We start from the raw sequence: 26529 nt of genomic DNA, 5'->3' as shown, positions 1-26529 counted from the left end.
TGTTTTATCTGTCTTAGTTTTATACTGTCACCTATCACGATAGTATACAACTGTCCTCTATATAAAATCAATAGTGAAGTCCTTAGTGGACTTCATGGAGTCTCTGACACTTCCTTCTTTATGGGATCAAAACCCCGCTCAGGGTAGGAGGTTTTAGGGGTGGAGGGTGGAAGGAAGAAATAAAGGAGTTGTTCAGATTGTAAGCATCATTTATGGTGGAAAGAATTTCTCGAGGAGGAAGACTTTGCAATGTTTCCTAGAGATGGTCAGACTCTGGATTCACCTGATTCCCTCTGGTAGACAGTTCCACAGTTGGATTTCCCCTCAACAGAGAATGCTTCATCTTGGACTTTGTGATCTGCATTGCCTCAGAGAAGCACAACTGTCACATTGGTTCAAAAACTGAAATTCAGTCTTTGAGGTCTGATCCATTAACTGCTCTGAAAATTAGGAACAAGACCTTAAATTGCCATTGGAAGCCAACTGGAAGACAGTGGAGGGACTTGAGCACAGATCTGATGTGCTCATGGTGACCTGAGCCATGGAGACGGTGAGTAGCTGTATTCTTTATCCACTGGAGACTATGCATCATGTTCAGCTTCAAATATGGGTTACAATAATCCTGTTAGGAGGTAACAAATTTGTGGTTTACTGTAGCCAGGTCCTCTCCCTTCCTTCCCAAGTGTCCAAGCAAGCTGGAAGTGAAAGAGGGCATTTTTGGAAACAGATGCTACCTAGTCATGCAAGCTTAGTGAGGCGTCAGACAGGACCCTGGTGCTTTGCACCACTTTGACAAATGGTGGCTGTATGCCTTTGATTGAAGGTGGAGAGAACATATTGGCCAGCTCTTCGAAACGTTCCCTTTTCCAACCAGCATCACTTCAGCTTGAGCTAGGTGCTCTTCATCAAAGAGCTATTTTCCAGTAGGCACTCTCACATTTTTAGTAGTATTGATGTTTGCAGAAGATGAGAATGAGATATATGATTGAATGTCATCAGCATCCTGTCGGCAGCTAAGTCCATGGCATCTCTCTCCCCTCCCGTAGTCCCATGCAGATATTGAACAAAAGCAGGGATCATGTGGTTCCCTCTGGAGCAATTGCCCATCACTATGGATATGAATTTGTCACAGTAAAATTAAACAAAATTCACAGAACAGTCATGGGGAAAAAAGGACAAAATCAGGTATGGTCATAGTGGGGATGTTGGCTGAGGACATGTGTTGTTGGAATTTGATGGTTAATACTTTTTAAATTATTTTGTCCAAGAATGGGATGTCAGAAATGGGATGGAAGTTGGAGAAAGCTTCATGGCAGTGTTGGCTTCTTGAGGATTAGACAAATGGCATTTTTCAAGGATTTTGGGAGGTGTGTGTCTCTGTGCGTTATTTCCGTTAGTTGTGGGCATAGTTATTCTTCATTGGCTTTTACCAGCCACAAGAGATCCGGATGTTGTCAGAGGTTGTGGCTCCAATGTTTTTCAGGTGTGTGACAGGCCAAATTCAATCAGGGATTTTTGGCAGATGATAATAATACCACCTAGCTCTTACATATCACTTTTCACCAGTAGATCTCAAAGTGTTTTACAAAGGAGGGTCAGTCTCATCCCCATTTTATAGGGAGAAACCGAGGCATAGAGCGATGAAGTAACTTGTTCAAAGTTACCTAAATAGGCCACTGGCAGAGCTAGGAATAGGACCTTGGTCCCCTCAATTCCTGTATTGTGCTCTATCTACTAGGCCACACTGTCTCTGGTCGGGGTGAAATTTTCTTTCCCAGTTAACTCCGTGTGCGCTCTTCTAGAAAGCTACCTGAACTTCCTAATGCTTTCTATGGGAAAGTTATCTTCCAAAAAGCTCTAAAAGCTGTTTCAATTAACTTAATAATTAATTTAAAAATTAGAAAGACAAGGTGGGTGAGGTAATCTCTTTTATTGGATCACTTCTGTTAGTGAAAGAGAAAAGCTTTTGAGCTTACACAGAGCTCTTTTTCAGGTCTGGGAAAGGTACTCACTGTCACAGCTAAAAATACAAGGGGAATAAATTGTTATGCATAAGAAGGTAACGTTGCAAGAGACCATTCAAGGTGAAGTGGGCAGTTAACATTTAATAATTAATTACTTGTTCTAAAAAGTTCTAGAGTTTAACAGCTTTGACATATGCAGTTACAAGTTTGTAACCTTGAGTTCTTCGAGATGGACTTTATATATTCATATTCTTGGGACTCATGCTGATCAGTGCAGGATGGTAGAACCTTCTAGTAGCAGTGCCCAGTAGGCACCAGTACTCCCATCCTACCTGTCTAGCATTTGAGAACATTCCGAGGGTGACATGGCACCATTGCCCCCTCAGTTCCTTTCACTGCTAGAGCAGAAAACCCAAGATATTTTAATTTGGATACTGCAGGAGCCAGGAAGGTGGTTGGGGAGCATGAATATACAGAGTCCATCTTGATGAACTCCAGCTACAAGTAAGTAACCTTAATTTCTTCGAGTTTCTACTGCATATTCCCACTTTTGGGATAGTCTCGTAAGCAGTACAGTAAACTGGATGCAGGGTTGCAGAGTTCTAACTAAACAAGGATTGGAGTACCATTCTATCAAACTGGGCGTGCTTTATGCAAGTGTGAAACAATCTCCATGTAGCAGCTTTGCATATCTCAATATGTTTATTAAAAAACACAGATGTAGTTACAGCTCTAGTACAATCAGTTCTGGATGGACTAGGAGTGGGGAAAGAAGCGCCTCTATACCACTTTTAAACGCACTGTCTAACCTACCTAGACAGGGGACTGAGATGAAATAACTTTACCTTTGGAGTTACCAGTATATGAAATAAATAACTTGGAAGACGTAAAACTCTTTGTTCTAAGTAATATGAGAGTACTCTCTTGTAGCCTAATTTTTAAGTGTATTAGTTATTTCATAGGGTTATAGGTTTGCCAATTGCTTGGATTAGAAGGTTCTTGTCCTAAATCAGGCTCCAGAATAATTTTATAAGGACCCCCGGGTGCACAACAGGAAGGTTCTTAATGATAACCAAATTTGTATAATTTTATAAGTTTTATTAAGATAACATAAAATGATAGACAACTGATATAGAGAAAATAAACAATTAAATGGATAATGGATAATACAATCTTAATTTTAGAGACTCATATAATATATATATTTCTATGATATCCTTTGGATTCTTATACTCATGCCCTTCTCTGGTTGAGAGAGATGTTTGATTCCTCAACTCTTGAGCAGAGGGGTGGAATAAGCACTGCTAGAGAGCTAAGAGCTATAAACTAAGACTACAAATAAGACTAAGTATAGAATAAAGAAGAAATCTTAACACTAACTAAAAGAAGCTTCAAGCAAGAGTAGATGACGATCGCCCCAAATAGCATGATTTCCCCCTTCTTATACCCCAAGAATATGGGTCCTCCTTCTAAGTCCATATTTGGATTTTCCACTCCCAAATTATTGGGGTACCCACACTCCATAGGCTGGTAGGTTCATGCATATTAATGAAATGTCCATGACATATCACTTCCCCATTTATTAAATTCCATTACCTCACCTTCGTACTAGTTGGGTACCTGACATCACTCCTTTCAATAACAAGTCAAAAGGTCCAGAGTAGATGTGCTAACTGCTTACTCAACTATGGAACAAGACACGACCACATATGTCTTGTTTTTGTTATATATATATCCACTCTTTCAACACTTATCTAAGTCAAAGGTTGAATATGTGCTAACTGTGTAGCTGTCATCCAGAATGTGGTCTGTACAGCACCTTGCATTACAGTAATATATATATATTATAACTCTATTATAATCACACAATCATACTTAAATCTATAAGAAAAGATATATATCTATAAAGTGCAAGCAAGCAGGCTAGCTCTACAGGCTACACTCTTGGTATCTTAATAATATAATCAAAAGTCTCCCCTTAGATGAATGAGGCTTTGGAAAGAATACCATTAGTTTAATGGTTTGATTTACATGAAACTCAGAAACAACTTTAGGATGAAATTTAGGGTGTGGTCTAAGAACCGCCATGTCCTTATAAAAACGCATGGGAGGGAGAGGAGTCCACACTAATGTATGCAGTTCACAAATTCTTCTTGCATAAACACAGTCTTCACAGTTAAGTGAAACGAAGAGCAGCTAACTATTAGCTCAAGTTTTTGAGACCAAAGATGAATCAAAACTAAATTCAAATTCCATGGAGCGACAGGGTCTTGCAATGGGAGATACATTTACAGTAATCCTTCCAAAAAGTTTCTGACCAGTGTATGACAAAATTATTTATGAGTATGATAGGCAGCTAGATGAACCTTAACAGAGGGCAGAGGCAACCCCAGTCTTTTAAAGTGTAATCGATATTCTACAATAAGTTGTACTGGAGCTAAAACCAGCTCAAATACCTTTCCCAGTTGCCCATAAAAACTAATCTCCACTTGAACCCATATTTTTTTTCTAATTGATAGTTTTCTGGAATTAATTCAAATTCTTTGCATCTCAACTGAGCACAATCTTTTTAACTCTGTCAAAAGCCTATCTCCCAAGCCCTCAAATATAATGACTGAAGATCTGGGTGGACAACCTTCCTTTACTACTGAGATAGTAGACCCATTGATAACAGGAGCATTTTGTCATTGCTTTTGGATAAATGAAGTCACTTGGTGTATCACTGTTGTCTTGGCCACTGGAGCAATGAGAATCACACTGGCTGAATCTTGCTGTACCTTTTTTATGCCTGTGGGAATGAGGGGAAATGCATATATTGAACCCTCTTCCCAATCTAGGAGGAATGCATATGTCAATGATAAGCTGTCTGAGTCCACTCTTGAGCAGAAAAAGAGACATTTCATATTGACTCGGGTTGCAAATATGTTTCTGTCTGTAAATCTCCAAAGGTTGAAAAATATCCTGAACCACCATATTATTTTTAAGAGACCATTCCTTTTATCTGCAAAGAATCTCTGCTTAGCCGATCTGCAATCGCATTGTGTTCACTCACTTCATGCAGGGCAATTGAGTACATATTGTGCTGGAAGCACCAATCCCAAAGATTTACTGCTTCTTTGCAACATTTGTTCACATAATATACTGCTGACACATTGTCCATGGCCACCTGAATTACTGCATTTTGCACAGGCAAGAGAGATGCTCTGAAAGCTAACTGGATTGCCCTCACTTCCAATACATTTATGTGTAACAGGGATTCTCTGTCATTCAAAAGAAGTCGAAAAAACAAACTGCAAATGTGTACTTCAACCCTGTCTTTGGTGCATCTGTAGTTATGATTAAAGAAGGAGAAGGAGAGCTGAACAAAAACTTCTTTGAGGGCATTCTGAGGTACCAGCCACCACCTTAGTGAAAGACCAATGAGAATGTTTTGCATATTGTCAGTATTACTTTTTGCATAAGTCTGAAATTCCTTAGTAGCCAGTGCTGAAGAGGTCTCATTCTGAGCCTGACATACAGAGTCAAATATGTTGCAGATGCCATCAGACCCAACAGAGTTAACAAATAAACTATCTTCTGAGAGAGATGCTGACACAGTCTGCATATGGAGGTATTTACAATTTAAAAACTCTCTGCTAAAGAAAAGCTCTGCCTTTTACAGAGTCAAGAATTACATCAATGAATGGAATCCTTTGTGATGGTGTGAGAAAAGACTTTTCTTTTTCTATAACACCTAGTGTTCTAAACAAAAAACACAGTAATCTAAATGACTTTCTGTAATTTTTCTTTGAATGCAGTCTTCGGAAGCTAATTGTCTAAGTACAGGAAGATGAAAATTTCTTGTCTCTTCATATATACTGCTATCAGACCCAAGCATTTGGTAGACTCTGGATATGGTAGAAAGGTCAAAACTGTTATTGCTACCACAAGAGAATTAGGCTGAGGGTGCACATGAAAATAGGAAAACCCTTCCTGTGGGATCTGACAATTTATCTGCCTTTTTTAAAGCTGATTGACATAAAGATGGATTGGACCAGAGATTTTTCTGGCTGGCAGAGACCTTCCAACATGGGCAATGAGACCTTACTCTTTACAATAGAACCCAAAAAGTTAAAAACTAGATGCGTGGCTTCTTCCAAAGCGACTAATGGTAATTTTAAACTTGATGCCATCCTATCCACTAGTTCATGAAATTAAATCACGTCTTCAGAAGGAGACAATGCTGCAATTGCATCCACATTTTGGCCAAGCAGGGAAATTCTGATCTGAAAAAGCTCAGAACCTAGGCATGTTTGTGGGATCTGGCTCTATATCTGTGGATCCAATATTGAAACAGCAAGCGAAGTGACCGTCGAAGGGATTTGGGTCATGTAAAGTGGTTAAGAAGGGATTTGTCACAATACAGTTAGGGATTTTGGATTGTGGAACAGATATTGGAGGTTTTTTGCATTCAGTGTCCAATCTCAGTCTCTTATCAGGAGAGCCATGAGAAACAGTCAGATCCATTGGTAGATCGGGGTCTGAATGAATCTACATCATGATAGCTGAAGCATGTTGATGGGCTGACATGTTTGGATCCAATGATCTTTCCTTCAGATCCATATCTCTAGCACAAGCCACAGGCCTACTGTCCTTAGGTTCAGATCCACACATGAACAGTCTGATGAACTACTGGAAGAATGTTTTAATTTAGCTTTCCTTTTCCTCTGAACTAAGGTAGCTGGTTCTGATAAGTTATTTAGGATGACTGTCTGAAACCAATTCCACAGAAGAATGTATTCATTTTTGAGTCAGATCCGAGGATTTAGAAATAGTCAAATCCACCCATCTGGAATTGGAGCTTAGTGCCAGGACTGATCTCTTTATTGTTGCAACTTTCTTGAATTCAAGTGTACTCAGTGCCAATTCAGGCCTCCCATCCTTATTTTCTAATCCTTTAGAGTTCTGAGATCCCTGAGGCTTGACAGACAAGGCCTCCTATAATAAAAGGGTCTGAAATTTCTTTTGTCTTTCTTTGCCAGCTCAAGGTGTGAATGTGCTACAGTTGGGCAATGGTTCCTCTCAAAACATTTTAAAATTCTGAACCTGCATGTCAGATGCCAGGAAGACCTCTGGGCAAGAGACACACTGCTTGAACCTGTATTTCTTAATACTGGAATCAACTGTATTGAAAAATAAAGCTTTTCCTTAAATCCACGATCTAATCTAAATTTAATCTAATTTACAGTAGGTTACAGTAAAAACCAGCTATAGAATACTAACTATAAAACTACTAACAACATTACACTAAGATATAAATATCAGTGGATCGTGAGACTTGTTGGTTCACATTCTTTCACTGCTGCAGCGCCACAACCTCTTTAACCTCTCACCCTCAAAACGTACTTGAGTGCTAGATGAGGTGGACAAGGGAGTGTGGTCGCCTATTATAAGGTTCTACCATCCTGCTGCACCAGTCAGCGTGAGTCCCAAAAGAGGGTCTACTCGAAGAATTTCAAGTTCTTATTTAGAATGCATTTTAAAAGTACTCAGCAAATAGCTACTTTTCCTTTAAAAATAGCTAAACATACATAATCTCAAACTGTTCTATAACAAACAATCCTGAAACTACCACGACAATACAAAAATACAAATATTAATTGACCCATGACTAGAATTAACATTTTCTGCTAGAAATCGGAAATAAAATAGCAAAGTTTAAAACACAACAAAAAAAGTGTGTGGGGCGAGGGAATGGTTATTCGGACAGAAGAAAATAAAAAGGTCTTTCTTTTCTTGCTAAACTTGCATTTAATACTTCATTACAATTCCATTATTATAACACTTCAGAAAGTTAAAAAGTAGAATGTAATCAGTATCAGTTAACAAAAGAACTGTTTAAACAAGATATAAAAAATACTGTTACTTGGAATACCTCTAAATATGCCTTTTTATTACAAAAATTAAGTTATGTATTTTCTGGAAAACATTTAATTGAAATGCTTTTTAAGCATTTTTAAATTGAAGTGGCTACCAATCTAACAAATTTAGAGATACAAGGTGGGTGAAGTGATATCTTTTATTGGACTACTGTTGGTGAGAAAGACAAAATGTCAGTACACAACTGTTCCACTAGATGCTCCCACTCAAGCATGCTTGTTAAGATTGTATAACACACTACCTAGAATTAGCAGGAGACAGTTACTCTCATCAGCACAGGGAGGTATAATTTATGTCTTCTCATACTACATAAATATATTCCTCTGTACCTTGGTTTATTTACTCCAAGGGTGGCCAGGTAACATCTGTAATATGTACAATCAAATGCACAAAGCTGTACATTACAGATATACAATTTATACGTGTATAAATTGCATAAGACAAGCTGCCGTAGCAATTTTCACGCAGTTACTTGCATAACCAAGAATGCTGTTTACATGTGAAATAGGAAGGACGTGAGCACAACTCAGTAGTTTAAAAAAAGAAGTAAGCTTACAACACAGCCACAATTACCCTTCAAGTTTCAAACAGGAGGAATTCTTTTTACAACTGTAATTAGTTAAAAAAAAAAAAAAAGTGTGACCATATTTAGAGATTTATTATCTGAAATAGAATAAAAAGCAAGGACTGAACAAAGAATGATGCAATAATAGCGATGAGACTGACACAACTTTGTATTCTGAATAGCCATGTCTCAGTTTTAGGAAGATTTGGTACTAGTTAGTTGGACTAACTAACTGAGATTATTGATAATCATGTTGCTCAACATGTATGGGTCTAATATGGCAACGTGCAGAGTGTCCTCAACACTTACTTTTCTCTCCTCAATATCCATCTTGTTTTCTCTACTAACCAGAAAAGAAAAGATTGGTGGTTTCTTTTTTGGAAGGGGGGTGAATGGTATGATTGGGAAGGAATTTCTATTAGATGAATAATCTGTATTTATTTTTATCATAGAAATGTAGGGCTGAAAGGAGTCATATATTCTATTTCCCCATATTCTATTTAGATTTAGAAAGAATCCATGGATTTAATCATTGCTAGTCTCAATTTTCAAACTGGGATACCTAAAGCTAGGCACCAAAGGTCATTTTGAGACATCTACAAAAAAGCATGCTTTACATCTGAAACTTTGGCCCCATCACTCCTACTAGAACTACCTGGTTTAAATGTTTTGGCCACAGTTTAAGCTTTAAAACGGGTGCAAACATTTTGGACTGAAAGCCACATCTGCATACAGAAATTGTATGGTGGACCGTACAGAGGGCCGTGGAGGAACGGGCTGGGGTGTGCGTGTGATTTTGGGAGGGGGGGGGGGGCAGGACGGGACCGGACACAGCTGCTGCGTGGCGCTGCTTGGGGCCGGGAGCGGCTCCAGTCAAGGTGCTGCTGGGCCCACATGGTGGGGGAGAAAGGTGCAGGGCTGGGAGGGGAAGCAGCTGTGCTGCACAGCTTGTTCCGCAACTTTTCCATGGACCACTGGTTGAGCTGGAGGGCCTGATGAAAAGCTTAGACAGGCCGTATGCGGCTCACGGGCCGTAGTTTGCTCACCCCTGCTTTAAAAGCTATGTTGATGCATTTACTTATGGATATCTATTGTATATAATTCTTATTTATCAACATCAGAAATTCATTAACGAAAAAGTATACCTTCATTCCTTCTTCCCAACTAATCCACAGGTCACCTCGAGTCAAGAAGCATGCCACAGCATGTCTGGCTAAATGGTGAATCCAACCTTCTTGACGGAGCTGTGTCATAATTGCATCAATCCAAGGAAAACCTGTCCTGCCTTCTGCCCACTTGGCCAAAGCCTCAGGATTCCTATCCCATGGAATCTGAACACAGATGGGATTTCCCTCCATTTTATCAAAGCGTGGATTATTAGTAGCTGCTGTGTAGAAAAATTCACGCCACAAGAGCTGGCCATAAAGGGAAAGGGGAGGAGAGCTGTTCTTCTTTACCTGAAAGATATCAAAAAAAGAAAACACATTTTATTAAAAATTTCTTTTAGTACATATAAACATGAGTAGCTGACCATGAGTTCATACCTTTTTGTATAGATCTGTTAATTTGAAATAAAAAAGGCGACATGACAGACAGCCAAAGCGCAGATAGGGACTAAGCCCTGTGGGACTTGCAAGAAGGGAATTTGCATTCATTCGTGGTCTTTCAAAGTTTGCTACCCAAGCCTTAGAAAAAAAAAATACAGATTAGATGATTCACAGGCAGAGAGGAAGATTATAAAATTGAATATACAATTGAAACATAACTGATGATTAAGAAGTTAAATTTATAGTCACTTTTTGTGACTAGAACTGCACTTTACTGAAGATATCTCCACTGGGGAAAAGCGTTCATATATTTTTCAAAACTACATGAGATGTTACCAAATTTTTTTCTAGTTTTCAACTTTTATAAAAATTTAGAATGTTCAATTTTTATCAATTTTTTAAAATCATTAAAAAAATAAAATTGTTATTCCCTCTGTATTAGTACACAGGCCTGTGGCTGGTTTGTTAGAAATTCTGCTCATTTTTTTTTTTACACTTATTTGTAACAATAATTAACCATAGTCTCAAGATGCCAATATTTGCTTACAACAATGATCTGCAATGTACCTTTCGTTCCAAGTGTCTTTCCAGTCGTGTGAGAGCTTCTGTTTCTCCACCTGGCCATACTGCTGATGGCAAGCCATCTGTATCAAAACCTGAAGAATGAATTAAAAGAAGAAACCCATTTGTAAAAATACTTAGCACAAGAAACAGTAGTTATCCTGATTCTTGGAGAATAATTGTATCATGCTTTGAGAACACCTTAAAGCTTACTGGATCGCAGACTTCAGCTTTTAAAACAATGTTTGCCAAAGTGGACAAGTCCTACACCAAACCACAATAAAATTCCACTTACCTGCAACCAACTTAAATATGATTTTTATGCTTTACTATAAAAGGCAAGGGTAGACAGATCTTACTTCAATTCTTTTTTTACATTTCTCTCAGCATGGACAATTAAATAAACCAAACTATTTCCATTTTTAAGTTCTCGGCTCTGTAATGTTTGGGATGCAAGAACTACAGAGAATTTTTTTTTTTTTTGGGAGAGAGAGCTTTTTCCATTAGAATGTAAAGAATGTATAACAAAAACTAGAAACAGCCAAAATATTAAACAGCTTGTTTTGTCCAATTTTAAATTTGGAACCAAAATTTAAAGAGAGACAAATCTTTTTATTATCCATGTCCACTAAAGGGCAGCAAGGGATATTAGGTTAGATGTTTGATATTAGGAAAAGCCTTCTAAATACAAGAATAGTTAAGCACTGGAATAGGCTTCCCAGAGAGGTTGTGGAATCCTTGTCATTGGAGGTTTTTAAGAACAGGTTAGATAAATACCTGCTAGGGATAGTCAAGGTTTACTTAGTCCTGCCTCAGTGCAGGGAGCTGCACTAGATGGTCTCTTCAGGTTCCTTCCAGCCCTACATTTCTATGATTCTATTCTACTCAGAAACTTAGTGACTAGCAGCAAAGTAGAGAATCTGGGACTATAAATCAGTGTGGAATCAAAGAATTAATCACAGAATTGATTAATAGAATGCCTGGCCTGAAACTGGTCATAGAAGGCCTGGCCTGAAGTTGTAGCCTGAAACTGAAATAGAAGCCCCAGGCTAAACCATTAACAGAATGCCTCAACTAAAATTATGATAAAGATGCTAAAATCCCACAAGATGTCTCTGAATCACACCCCAAATGCAAGTTCTCTGTTATAAGCCTTAAGTCTTTTCAAGTCTGTGAACAGACTTCACCTGTTTCGATAAGTACCGGTACCTGCCCCCCTTTGTCTTACCGGCCCCATATAAATTTACTCCATACAAATTAGCATTTGAACAGGTATTGTGTAACCACCCATCTTAGCCAGGGTCCCTGAAAACTACACTGTATACTGAAGTGACTCATTGGGCGTTCCTGTGAGGATGTCTGGTGTGCCCCATTGTGCATTGTGATTGTCTTTCCTGTTAAGTAAAAACTGTTAATCAAATTCCACTATATGATCAACATGTAAATCATAGAGGTGGAAGGGACCTCAGGAGGTCATCTAGTCCAACCCCCTGCTCAGAGCAGGACTAACCTCAGCTAAATAATCTCAGCGAGTGTATTGTCAAGCCGCAGCTTAAAAACCTCTAAAGATGGAGATTCCATCACCTCCCTAGGTAACCCATTCCAGTGCTTCACCACCCTCCTAGTGAAAAACTTTTTCCTAATGTCCAACCTAGACCTCCCGCCCTGCAACTTGAGACCATTGCTCCTTGTTCTGTCATCTGCCACCACTGAGAACAGCCTAGCTCCATCCTCCCTGGAACCCCCTTTCAGGTAGTTAAAGGCTGCTATCAAATCCACCCTCATTCTTCTCTTCTGTAGACTGAACAAGCCTAGTTCCTTCAGCCTCTCCTCAGAAATCTTGTGCTCCAGCCCCCTAATCATTTTTGTTGCCCTCCACTGGACTCTCTCTAACTTCTCCACATCCTTTTTGTAGTGGGGGGCCCAAAACTGGACTCAATACTCTAAATGCGGCCTCACCAATGCCGAATAGAGGGGAATGATCACTACTCGTTGAGCCCTATGCTCTAGCCAGTTCTCGATCCATTTTATAGTCCATTCATCCAACCCATACTTCCTTAACTTGCTGATAAGAATACTGAGAGAGACCGTATCAAAAGCTTTGCTAAAGTCAAGGTATATCATGTCCACCGCTTTCCCCACATCCACAGAGCCAGTCACCTCTTCATAGAAAGCAATCAGGTTGGTCAGGCATGACTTTCTCTTGGTGAATCCATATTGACTGTTCCTGATCACCTTCCTCTCTTCCAAGTGCCTTAAAATGGATTCCTTGAGGACCTGCTCCATGATTTTTCCAGGGATTGAGGTGAGGCTGACCGGTCTGTAAATGAACCTAAGCAACCCCTATCAAAGCCTTTTGTACCTGGTAGCCAGGCGAAGTACTTTTGCCCAGCATCCAGACATGCTGCTTGACTTCCCTATAGCCACCGGGGTTTTCCCTATGGCTATAGTATTCCCCATAGCTATGGTTATGTGATTGTGTGTGTCTCACAACTAAAGCTGCACCGATCCAACTCTAAAATGTAGCAGTGTGATTCTTTTCCATGACATCAGTAACCGATGAAAAGGGTATGCTGCACAACACAGGGACTCAGTAATCAGTGCAGTAATGTCACTGAAGTAGATGTGTAGATGTTTTGTTGGATTGGGCCTTAAAACTGTAATTATTGAAAGGCATAAGATCAACTTGAAATAAAATCAAGTTTTCCTGATAATTCTGTACCTACTATAGGGACAAATTACACTTAAGATTACTGTAACAAGAAGCTAGTAATGTTTTTCTCCCAAATTGAAAAGACATTTGTTAGATGAGTACAAAAATCCTTATAAAATGTTATTAAATTATTTGTAAATGTCCAGACCTATTTAAAAGATGTTCCAGGAGAAACTGATAGTGAATGTCAAAAAGTTCAATTTGTCAGTATCCCTTTGATACATCATGCTATGTTTAGTTAACATGTTTTCATGTGTGCACTGGTATTTGAGAGATTTAAATGAGAATGGTAATTAAACAGAAGTCTACAATATTATTTTAAAAAGTGCTGTGCAAAGTTGTTAAGTTTTTAATTATATGCTAAATTGATCAAATGCATATTTACTTTTTGTACTATTGGACCAAGTTGTGTGATTTGAATTGAACTGGACTAGACAGAGCAGTGGAGGTCTGAAATGATTTTGCTTGGAGGCAAAACCATATTTACTTGTGTTTAATGGAATGATTGAAGACTAAATACGCTAGAAACAGAGTGAAGATAAAGGAGTCTTTTTATTATTTTACTTTGTTACTTTATCATTTTGGTCTTTTTGATTTTGCAAAAATAGGTTTTTAGCACTAATGTGTATGAACAGAGGGTGCTATCCTGGAGTACAAGGATAGGGAAGGCGTTCAATGTGAAAGAGCAGCTGAAACTATAGAACATATTAGATAAGTATGTTTTCAAACAAGTGTGCTCTGAAGTGTAGCCTGATAGTATGGGAAGATGGTTATGCTACACAAAAATATAGGGTTCCTCCTATCCATCTAGGATATCTAGACATCTATTCTGTCCATCTAGCCTCATATATTTAAATAAATAAATAAATAAAAGTCTTGGAGTCACTGGGTTAGGCTTTTCCACCTGTAGATTGCTGCTGTAGATTTCCTGCTGTAGATTGCTCTGATGGAAGCAGTTTTCATTTAATTATTAAGCATAAGCATAAAAGTTACCTGAACAAGATTAAAATAACCACATTGGACATTTTATAAATAATATGTTAAATGTTTTTAGCATAGTGCAATGAATGAATGTAAGTCTTATAACATACCTAGCTCTTCTAGTGATGGAACACCATATTTCTCATCATGGTCATCAGAAACTGGAGTAATACACTTCTCCATTACTTCTGCAGTGATGGTCTCCACTGGCATCTCCAGTGGTTCCATTCTACTGATTAAAGTCTGAAACCTTTTATAAGTAAGAGGTGGCTGTCCCCCATTTAATTCTATAATCCTGTGTTCAAAAAACAAATGCGTGTATTTCATACAAGAGCATATTACACATTTATATACATATACAGATTTGTTCTTATCTGCAGTTTGAATTCAGTTGTTTTTATATATACACACTAACCCAGACAGTTTAAACCTTAATTATACCACTCCATTCCCACTAGAGAGATAGAAGAACTTAAGTGCATAAACAAGGTGATTATTGTTATTGCTTTCTAAGTTGAAAAAAAAAGTCTCTCAGCAGTAACTAAATAATGAATACAACAAAATTTAAGGTAAATATATCCATACACACATCCTCAAACAGATGACAGACAGCAGTAAAAAATAAAGTTATTGCAAAGACATACTTACAAGCCACCAATTAAAAGCTTTACAATTACTATTTGCAAAAAAATATTACTGTGGTATTCCCATGGAATACGATGGTAACTTTAATTAGGCAAAAAATGAAGATCTGATGCTTTTAATGGCAGCCACTGTACATCCGTGCACATGCACACATCCCCACCCCACTTTTATACTCCACTTTTCCCTCCAGAATAATCTGATATCCTTCAGATATGCTCAGAACTCAGAATTTAAACAAACAATCCCTAATGTTGTGGCATAGAATGGTAGACCCATATTGTATAGAGGGAGCAGCATTTTTTATTGTTTTTTTTTTTTTTTTTTTAAAGCTACTTTAATTTTCCCCCCCCCTACTATTGATGAAAGGTCAACCCCTGGGTTCAAAACAGTGAAAGAAAAATGCAAATGTGAGAAGCTACTGGAGAGATCTGAAATAAATTACTTTTAAATTAACTATAGTAGTATAAAATTGGAAACTACAAAATAGTTAATAAATTTATCAAAATCTCAATGGAACCAATACTTCACATTTTGTGGATTATGTATGTATAATAGGGAGCTAGTACTAATCCATTAAAAATAATTGTGTGTAGAAAAATATAAACAAGACATTGTGCAAGGCAATGTGGAGATATCAAGCAATTTCCAATAACTTTCTAAGTACATAAATGTTAGAAAGGGAATGTTTAAAAAATGTTCAATTCAGAACTAGCTCACTAGAAACAGTAAGGGACTTGAAACTTCTTGACTTATTTGCATACTGAAGACTGCAAAAAGTGAAACAAGGGTACCAATCTTGTCCTTTTAGTATTCTTAGCAGGTTCTTTATCACCCCGATGGTACAGAAATATAGGACTCAACTATTAAAAACTGGTATATTTTGAACTAAATATAAAAACTAAAATTTAAACAAAAGAATAAATCCTGTTTAAGGTGAATTATAGGCATTTATGCACCATATCCTTATAAAGAAAGTATGCGTCCATTTTTATAGAGTCCATTATGGCATATTTTATTAAAGGACTGATATTTTGACTCCCCTGACCCATTTTGGAGTTTCAAAAATCTATTTAGTATCCAAATAAGGTGCAACTATTTTACTGGGGTATGGAGGGAAGAGGAAGGAAACCAGATTAAGCATACAGTAAAGAAACTGCAAAGTGTGCATTGCATTTTCTGTGCAAAACCATGACTGAAAACTGCACGAAAGCTACATATTACTACTTTTTAAATTTAAGATAATGGTAACTTACTTGTCTAAATCATATAATGTATGTGAAATTCGTACAATGACCTCCACTCCGGCTTCACTAGCCAGCTTCTTAATTGCTGCGTCCCTCTCCTTCCCAAATGGCTCAGAATCATATTCAATAGAAAGTTTTGCAATGTTCCATTCCTGAAATGTAGGTAAAAAGTGATAGTTAGAGACATCAATTGCTTGGGGGGGAGAGGAGGAGGGGAAAAGACTTATTCCCCCCACACTCTTTAGATAATAATGCTCATGTGCAAGACTGGAAGAGACAAAAACTAACAGCAGCAGTAGCAGCAGAGGTAAACTAAAAGCGAGGTCTCCCTCTATCCATTATTCAACACCTCCTCCCCAGAAAATAAATGCTGTCCTATAAGAATTGTCAGTTTTAACTGCATGGGAAGCTAAATTCCCAGAGAGAATTAATCCAAAATTAATCAAAATGACTTAAAAAATTACCTCTAAAGAAAGAGAAAACCAAGATGCAATTTTATAGCCCCACAACTTGAATCAACCGACAATGGCCAACCACGGTTGTCTTATTGCAGTGTAGACATACCCTGGGAACCAACAAAAGTAACCCACAATCCCATGGACTAATATTTTTTTGTCTGAACAGTCAAGTTTGGTGAACAATCAAGTTTTCCCACACTGCACCACAAACAGAAGGCTACAGCAACCACATTTTGGGAGCTAGGAAGTCTGGGATATCGTGGTTGGACTCAGGCCTGCATGATGCATTGCAGATGCTGGCCCCAGGGTTCAACAATTTCTAACCTGGGGTTACAAATGAGTGTAGACGCTCAAGCACTAGGTTAACAAATCTGGGATCTGCTAACTTGAGTGCTGTTAAGCCTGGGCTTACATTGCGGTGTAGGCATACTTTTAAGAGTCTTTTTGTTAGGCCTCTATAGTATCCCTCTTAGATGATGTAGGAGTGTTGTGCTGAAGTGGCAGGGGCACCTGAGTTACTCGGAGACCAGTGTATGGCATGACGGGGGAGGGTGTCCCTTGCCCTGGGTCAGAGGCAGGGTGGAGGAAACAGTCTATCATAAGAAGTTTTCATTTAATTTTCCAGATCTTCCTAACCCTGGATTTAAGTGCTAAGCAAAAGTTGCTCTTTTTAGGTATGTGTTTTCCCGAGGCTACAGCAACCAGCGGGAATGCCCACTGTGCACCAAGATGGCCTCCTGGCAAGTAAGGCAGCGTTTGAACCGTGGTGAACCAGGAATACCCTCCCAATTAGGTAAAAACCTTCCCAGATGAAGAATAAAATAAAGAGGACAAAAAACATAAACACAGATAAACCAATCACTAGCTAACTTACATTAACTAAACTAACAACTAGGAGAAGAAACATCTATCAGGAAAGCTCAAAGTGGACATTACTGAAGCTCCATCTCAGGCCAAGTTAGGTGAAAAGGCACTCAGGACAGTTTACCTGGACAGCCCTTATAGTGTGGGCATGAGGTTGCGCAGAGTTCATGCGTGGGCCAAATGGACAATGCTACCAAAATCTCCTATTGAAGGCACATGTGCATCTGAAGTGGAGCACCCATAGGGATACTACTTGAAGGAGGATACAAGCTTTCAAGCTTCACAGAGCTCTTCCTCAGGTCTGGAGAAGGTAACCAGAGGGTTTGTCTCCTATTCAATTTAACATCCTGCAGCTGGCCAATGTCAGCTGACGGGCTCTTAGGCCCTGGGCTCCAACCTGAGCATCTACACCACAATTAAACAGACCCATAGCTCAAGCTGTGCAAACCCAAGTCAGCTGACATGGGCCAACCACAGGTGTTTAATTGCAGTATAGACACACCCAGAATGCCCAAGCTATATACAAGGTAGATAGATTGTTAAGCACAGGGGATTCACATAAAATCCCTGGCAGGTTTGAATTGTTTAGTAATAAAAGCCTCCCCACAAAAACTTTAAACATTCTCAACATAAATCCTTTTAGAGGCTAGAGGTCTAACTTTATCAAAATGAGTCAAGCAGTATCTAGACAAATTAGCTTGACAGCTAACAATTCTAGCTTGATTCTATACAATTAGAAAACTTTGATCCCCCAATTTTCAGGTGTGAAATGTTGGATTTTTTTCCCCTCAAAAAGATTCCAGACTCAATAAGATGACACAGTGAGACACAATGGATAATACAAGGGAGATAGAAGTAGCCCTCCTGCCAGCCTACCCTGAACCCACGCAAAGACCAACCAAAGGATTTAATCTCTACACAGGAATCTCATTACAGATAAGGGATGAATATAACATTTCTGTCCATGAACCTGGAACAATCGGCCCAGAATAAAAACTTCCTCTCTCAGGAGAGGAAAGTTAGCAACAGCATAAAATTTGTATGTGTTTTGCAGGCTATGATGAGCTATATTTTATTTTATCACAGGAAAAAAGTAACATCAAAATCACTGGAATTAATTCATGGAAACATCAGTGAGCAATGAAGCTGCTAAGGAAGGAAACACATATTTCTTAACATCCTTCCTTTTCAGAATAGGAGTCCAACCAAAAACTCTCTAACCTGAAAAAATAGCCCAGGATTGAAAGGTATTTGGATAAAGAGTGATTTAAGTTAAAGGAAAACAGCAAGCAAGTCTTCCCAAAACGAAACTTCTGAGTGGAGGTGAAAGAACGTAAGATGAAAAGAAAAATGAAGAATTCGTATTAAAATACACCTCTGCCTCAAGCACTACATCTTACCTTAAAGAGCCTAGGAAACACATCTGCTGGCTGTCCACGAATCACAAACAAACGAGAATTTAATTTTCGTAGATTGGCATCAAGATCTTCAAGACACTGAAGCAGAAACCTGTGGAGAAGAAAAACCTTATTATTTATCCTCCTGAAATAGTTCAGACAAACGTTTTCAGTTAGGAAAGGGGGAATAGAAAGGGACCTACAAGTGGATAATCAAATAGAAATTATCAAGTTGCCAGGATTTTACAGAAGACCTGTGTTCATACATTCATACATGCATATTCTTGACCAGGTTCAAATTATACATACTTATTTTGACTACATCCACAACATGCATTTGTCTATACAGAATTGAAGAAATCTAACTGCAATGCAATTTCAGTTTTCTGCACCATACATTTTAACTTTGGAATATACCAAAATGAATGCTAGTTATAATTTGGAGTGCAGTTATTCAATAATAGAGGGGCAGCGGGGGGACTGAAGAACAGGAGTCAGTTAGTTATTAGGAGAATAAAAACTTTGTGCAATAAAGCCTCGCTCAATACAGTAACCTAAAATGTGACTGAGTACTAGTGTAGCTAAGGTCACGCTAGATGATCAGAACAGTACCTTCTGAACTTAAAAATCTATAACAATATGCCTTCTGTCCATTAATTAAGGTTTAAGGAAGCCACAAAATGTCATTGTCTTGGCTATCCACCCAGTAAGATTATTTAGATAAGCCAAATAAAATAGCCAAACCATGAACCTCGTAAACCAACTAAAAATGGTCACTAGTATGGCTAATCTACTAGTTTTCCAAATGGAGAGATTATTTTAGTGAGTCTCTCCAAGTCCATAAAACTTTAATGTGAAATTTATTATGAGTTCAATTAATCATTATGAATTGGCAGTATAATTTTTTGGCATACAGTAGTTAATCTATGTAAACTAGGATATAAATTTTACATGTTTAACAAGGAGTGTGGAAGTTTAGTTAATGTTTATAAAGTAATTTGTGAAACATTATGCAAGTCAAGTATTCAAATAGTGCAAACATTACATGCATCAGTACTCTGACACACACACACACACACACACACACACACACACACACACACACACACACACAAAAAACTTAGTATGGACAAAATGTAGCATCATAGGTTGGGAAGAAAATACTCTTGGAGTGTAAGATGTACACTAATACAGAAAACTCTTGGCATTTAGCTGAACTGAAAAGAAACATATATTCATCTCTCCACCCCCCCAAAAAATTGTACAAAAATGAAAAATGTAAGGAAGATGTTTACATTAACTGTCAGCTGAAGTTTGTTTTATGACTTCATAGTGTTGATTATCACCACAATTTAGCTAGACATTGCAGAATCATTGCTAACTAGCTTTCAATTAATAATACAGTTTTTTCTGCTACTAGTCTTCATACACACAGAAATTCTACTGCTAATTCTGGTATATGATATGATTCAACAAATGCAGAGTGATGGGTATCCCTTCCCATCAATCAAGCATGCTGGCAAGAAATAATTTCTAATCCTCATATTTCATCTCTGCCAGCATCTCTCTGCTCCTAGCATATGAGGACTTTCAGTGCTGTAATTTGTTTCGGATTAGTATGAACAATAACTACTTTTAAGGGGAGGACTAGTTTTTTGACGAAAGGACAAGTGTCAATAGTGATCAAGCCTGTTCCCTGAGAAGAACTGATCAACAAGAAATTCTGTGTTCTGTGGCCCTCTTGCCATCAGAGTAAAGTGGTGGGTTTCAAGTAGCTTTCCCAAGCAGAATGAACACAAAGAAGGAAAACCAAAGGTTTCAGCTATCTAGGTACAGCACCCCAGTTTCTCCATGAAGAGATGGAAAAACTAGTCCTCATCTAAACACAATAGTGTTACTTAGATGCAATAGTGAGCCTGGAGGGGAGGTACATGTACGTGAAGGAGGGAAGAGGTTAATTTACTACAGTTGGAGGACTTACTGGCTGAAGACTATGCTTTTTCAAGTTAGCACTTAAGTGTTTAATGATTGTAATGGAATGGAGTGGCCAATTCTCCTACCCACCAGGTCAAAATTACTGGTATGTGAAAAGCTGCTTTCCAGGACTGAGACAAAGAGGTTTCGATATGTGGTACACAGGTAGATAAGTTTAGTTCTAAAGTCCTTTGACTCCAAGAAAGAAAACGGGGACCATCTAGTAAGCCTAAAGAACTGGATACTGTAGTCTGACAGAGCTTATGTAACAAGAATTAGATCCTATAGGAAACTTTTGAATATTACCCCAAAAGAAAATGAAGGCAGAAACTTGAATACAAAGAAAGAACGGTTACTTACCTTGTGACTGTTGTTCTTCAAGATGTGCTGCTCATATCCATTCTCAATTAGGTATGTATGCATCACATGCACCAGTGCCGGAAATTTTTCCGTAGTGGTATCCGTAGGACTGGGTCTAGAGCTCTCTGCTGCAGCGCCCATATACATCCATATATAGGGCACTGCTGGCCCCCCTCACCCACAGTTCTTTCTTGCCGGAGCTTCAACTGAGGGGAAGGAGGGTGGGATGCGGAATGGACATGAGCAAAACATCTCAAAGAACAACAGTTATGAGGTAAATAACCGTTCTTTCTTCTTCGAGTGCTTGCTCATGTCCATTCCCAATTAGGTGACTTACCAGCAGTGTCTCTGGAGGTGGGCAGGAGTTTATGAGTGTGCTGAATGTAACAACACTCTGCCAAAGCCAGTGTCATCCCGGGCCTGCTGCGTTATAGCATAGTGGGATGTGAATGTATGCACAGAAGATCATATGATGGTTCTACAGATGCCCTGTATTGGGACCTGAGCCAGGAAGACGACTGACGATGGCTGGGCCCTTGTTAAGTGGGCCATCAGGGATGCTGGAGGCATGATTCCTGCCTGCTCATAGCACGCTCGAATACAGGCTGTCATCCATGCTGAGATGACACCGGTAGCCTTTTTATCTGGTTGGCCATTGCAGTGGAAAACTGCGTGGATCGACAGAAGGGTTTACCTCTCTCTATGTAGAAAGCTAGGGCTCTTCTGACACTGAGAGTGCTCTTTGTTGGAATTGTGAGGTTTTGGAAGAGACCGGTAGAAAAACGTCTCGGTTGACGTGAAAGTGGGATATCACCGTTGGCAAGAAAATTGGGTATGGTCGTAGTTGGACCTTGCCTTTGTAGAAGATTGTGTAAGGGGGCTTTGAAGTCAAGGCCTTGATCTCCAAGACCCGCCTTGCTGACGTAATTGCTAGTAGGAATACTACCTTCCAGGATAGGTGCATAAGGGAACAGAAAGCAAAGGGCATAAAGGGTGGCCCAGTGACCCTTCAGAGGACAAGGTTTAGATCCCACTGGGGGATTGGGTCCCGAACCAGTGGGAAGAGCCTTTCCAGGTCCCAGAAGAATCTGGCTGTCATCCCATGCAAGAAGACCATCCTGTCCTGTATAGGAGGGTGGAAAACCAATATGGCCTTTAGGTGCACCTTAACTGACAAGAAGGCCAATCCCTGACAAGAAGGCCAATCCATCTTGTTTTAGATGGAGCAAATAATCCAAGATCATCTGAATAGGTGATTTAGTCGGAGAGATATTGTAGTCGTCTGCCCAGAGGGTGAAGTGCTTTCATTTGGCTAGGTAAGATGCTCTGGTAGAAGATTTTTTGCTTTCCAACATGATCTGCTAGACCTGGGCCAAGCAGGTTTGCACATCCCTTTGTCTCACTAGATCCTGTACTTAGCCAAGCAGCTACACAGCACAGCTCTTGGTCTCAACAGATCCTTTAGTGAACAAGGCAGTGCTACAGAACAGCCACATTGCTCAGCCATGCTCTCACATGAATCCTAAGAAGGCTTTCCTAAGGACTGACTTGCACCTTGTTAAGAGGACAGAGTAAGTTAGTTAGAAATTATGTGTTGGGCCGAAAGGCCCCTTACCACCTGCTTGTTCCTTCATTTCTGGGATGCTCTCCCTCTCAGCCTTCTAGCGATGGTTGCAGTTAACTTACATTAAGCATGATCCTGTTAGTCTGGCAGTTGTGGCATGACTGACTACAGCATAAGTAGGGTCTGGTTAACCCAGGCATTTTTGTGCCCTTTTATGCCAATGTCTCTATTTCTCTGATTGGCCTCCGAGGTGTTCCGCTAGAGAGATCTGCCAAGACATGCAACACTGGAAGCTGGTGCACTATTAGAAGCCGTTTCCAGCAGTTCCAGACCCCCTGAAACAAAACAACAACTGAGTAATGTTTAGAGTCCTTTTTCAGTTTTGTTTTCTTGTTGCTTGAAGCAAGTCCTCTAGCTATTGGAGGGAGTTCAAACTGGCTAGCTGTTCAGGGGTGTGGCCATTCCCATCCTGCCTAATTGACAAGTAAGGTTACTGCCCCCTCCAGAAATTGCAAGCAGGAGTAAGAGCCATTGTAAATGATCTGCAAACTTCCCTGTGAAGAATGTAAAAGTTAAGATTTATCTCACACCAATATCTGCACTTTGGCCAGGTCTACACTTACCTGAGAATTCGGTGGCAGTCGACAGGAGTTACGCAAGCTATACAGAGTAGCTTGTGTAACTCCCGTCGACTTCTTAACTTCCGTTGTGCGCAACATCTTCACTTGTTCTGCACTGACGGGAAACGTGTTCCTGTCGACACAGCCCTACGCCACTTGAGGGAGTGGCTTTAGTGTGTGGACTTCCAGATCGATTGAGCGGGTCTTTACTGATCGCTCAATCGATCCAGAAAGATCGATCTGATGGCGGTGATCTTGCTGCCATCAGTGTGTACATAGACTATGTTTGATATGGTATACAGAGCATTAGTTTTCAACCTGGGATCCGCAGATTGTGTCTAAGATTTCCAAAGGGGTCTGCACTTCCATTCGAAATTTTTTAGGGGTCTGCAAATGAAAAAAAGATTGAAAACCACTGGTATAGATGAAACATAGAACAATACTTTTTTATATTTAACTACCAAATCAGAATGAACTATACACTGTATATCACTATATAGCACTATATCACAGCAATATATTGCAACAGAACACAGCACAAGATGGGGAGGGCGCATGGGTGGGCTAAACGGACACTACTACTGAAAATCTCTGATCTTCCACAGTAAGTCTACTGTAGAAACTGAGTTGAGGATGGAAGGGCTGTTGGTGGAGGGGGAGGAGAATATTCACAACACATCATCTTACTCCTAGAAGCATGAGATTTGACTTCTCTTTCATCACTTTTCTTACATAATTACAAGGGTTATCAGTACTCTTTTCTACGACTTCCTGTAGCAGTATACTCCATAGTTTGTTCATATGTTGCACGAAGTATTTCTTTTTGTTTTAAGTCTCCTGCTTTTCAACTTGACTTGGTGACCTCATCTTTCAGCTTCACTCAGTAATCTCTTGCATCATCTTAGATATTTTCACTACATCTTTCATAATTCTATTTACCACATCTACCCTTATTTTTTAAGCAAAGTAACAACACTTGGCTCATGTAATTAAAGGCCAAATAATCCCTGTTTTTGTAACTTTGGTATTTCAAATCCACCATGCCTTTAGCAATCTTCATAAGTCTAACCTCCAGTTTCCATCTCTATTATCTCAGGATTTGAAAGACATGCATACAAGTTTATTACACAACATCTCAGCATAGTTTGCAAACATAAAAGAATTTTAGATGGTTAACTGTTTTACAGTTAAACCTGTATTAAAGCATGTTGGAAATATTCACTTACCTGAGACTGGGCACAGGACTTTCATTCAGTTTTAGCTCTGCACACCTGTAAACCTTCTGATCAGAATTATATCCCATAGCACTGGACAGAAGTTCACTGGGGATTTCGCTATTAATACTGATTTTACGTGGAAGGCATTCAGGTAGTAAGGTGATGGGCGGCAGTATAAAACCCTAAGAGAGACAGGCCTCAGAAAATAGAGCTAGAGTTATACTTTCCTACAGAAAGTGGAAATGAGGTCCAATTACAAAGGATGAATATAAACAAACACCACCACAAACACGTAAGGACAAAATTAGAAATGTCAAGGCACAAAACATTAAACTAACCAGAGATATAAAGGATAACAAGAAAATATTCTACAAATACATTAGAAGCAAGAGGAAGACACCAAGGACAAGGTAGGCCCATTACTCAATGAAGGGGAGAAAAACAATAACAGAAAATGTGGAAATGAAGGAAGTACTAAATGACTTTTTTGTTTCAGTTTTTACCAAAAAGATTAATAGTGATTGGACATCTAACACGGTGAATGACAGTGAAAATGAGGTAGGATCTAAGGCTAAAATAGGGAAAGAACAAGTTAAAAAATTACTTAGACAAGTTAGATGGCTTCAAGGCACCAGGGCCTGATGAAATACATTCTAGAATACTCAAGTAGATGACTGACAAACTATATGTGCCATTAGCGATTATCTTCAAAAACTCCTGGAAAAGAGGAAAGATTCCAAAGGACTGGAAGAGGGCAAATACAGTGCCAATCTATAAAAAGGGGAATAAGGGTTGCCTAGGGAATTACAGACCAATCAGTTTAACTTCAGTACCCAGAATGATAATGGAGCAAATAATCAAGCAATCAATTTGCTGACACCTAGAAGATAATAAGGTGATAAGTAACAGTTAACATGGATTTGTCAAGAACAAATCATGTCAAACAACCTATTAGTTTTCTTGGACAGGGGAAAAAGCTACTATAAGGTGGGTGCATAACTGGTTAGAAAACTGTTCCCAGAGAGTAGTTATCAGTGGTTCACAGTCAAGCTGGAAGGCCATATCGTTTGAGGTCCCAACAAGGATCGTTCCTGGGTCCAGTTCTGTTCACTATCTTCATCAATGATTTAGATGATGATGACATAGAAAGTACACTTATAAAGTTCGCTGCCGATGCCAAGCTGGGAGAGGTTGCAAGTGCTTTGGAAGATAGGATTAAAGCTCAAAATGATCTGGCCAACTGTAGAAATGGTCTAACATAAATAGGATTATAATTCAGTAAGGACAAATACAAAGTACTCCACTTAGGAATCAATTGCACACATACAAAATGGGAAATGACTGCCTAGAAAGGAGTACTATGGAAAGGGATCTGTGGGTTGTGGGGGATCACAAGTTAAATAAGAGTCAATAGTGTAACACTATTGCAAAAAAAGAAAACATCATTCTGGGATGTATTAGCAGGAGTGTTGTAACCAAGACATGAGAGGTAATTCTTCCATGCTACTCCGTGCTAAGGCCTCAGTTGAGTATTGTGTCCAGTTCTGGGTGCCACACTTCAGCAAAGATGTGGACAAACTGAAGAAAGTCCAGAGGAGAGTAACAAAAATTATTAAAGGTCTAGAAAACATGTCCTATGAGGAAATCGAAAAAAATTGGTTTTGTTTAGTTGGGAGAAGAGAAGACTGAGGGGGACCATAACAGTTTTCAAGTACATTAAAACAGGGTTACGTACCAGTAACTGTTGTTCTTCGAGATGTATTGCTCATATCCATTCCAATATAGGTGTGTGCGTGCTCTGTGCACAGATTCCCGGAACTTTTTTCCCCTTAGCAGTCCCCGTAGGGTCGGCTCAGGCGCCCCCTGGAGTACCGCGCTCATGCCGTGGTACATAGGGCACTGCCGACCCCATGGGCCCCCAGTCCCTTCTTTCTGC

The 26529-nt window shown here is 39.2% G+C and overlaps 1 protein-coding gene across 3 annotated transcripts in view; it reads right to left on the bottom strand.

Moving 5' to 3' along the window:
- Positions 1 to 26529, bottom strand: part of CRY1 (cryptochrome circadian regulator 1) — a 79551-nt gene that overhangs the window by 19330 nt on the left and 33692 nt on the right. For all 3 annotated transcript variants that reach the window (XM_067559379.1, XM_067559378.1, XM_067559380.1), the window contains exons 2-7: positions 18862 to 18970; positions 16149 to 16291; positions 14361 to 14545; positions 10563 to 10651; positions 9993 to 10133; positions 9594 to 9905 (exon numbers count right to left, since the gene is read on the bottom strand). In XM_067559379.1, coding sequence (XP_067415480.1) covers positions 9594 to 9905; positions 9993 to 10133; positions 10563 to 10651; positions 14361 to 14545; positions 16149 to 16291; positions 18862 to 18970 — 979 coding nt within the window. The remainder of the gene's footprint in view (positions 1 to 9593; positions 9906 to 9992; positions 10134 to 10562; positions 10652 to 14360; positions 14546 to 16148; positions 16292 to 18861; positions 18971 to 26529) is intronic.

This window comes from Emydura macquarii, unplaced genomic scaffold (genome assembly GCF_026122565.2).
Source record: "Emydura macquarii macquarii isolate MOO-44397 ecotype Brisbane River unplaced genomic scaffold, CSIRO-AGI_Emac_v2 contig_2205, whole genome shotgun sequence".
NCBI lineage: Eukaryota > Metazoa > Chordata > Testudines > Chelidae > Emydura > Emydura macquarii.
This window is presented reverse-complemented; position numbering and strand designations above follow the sequence as displayed.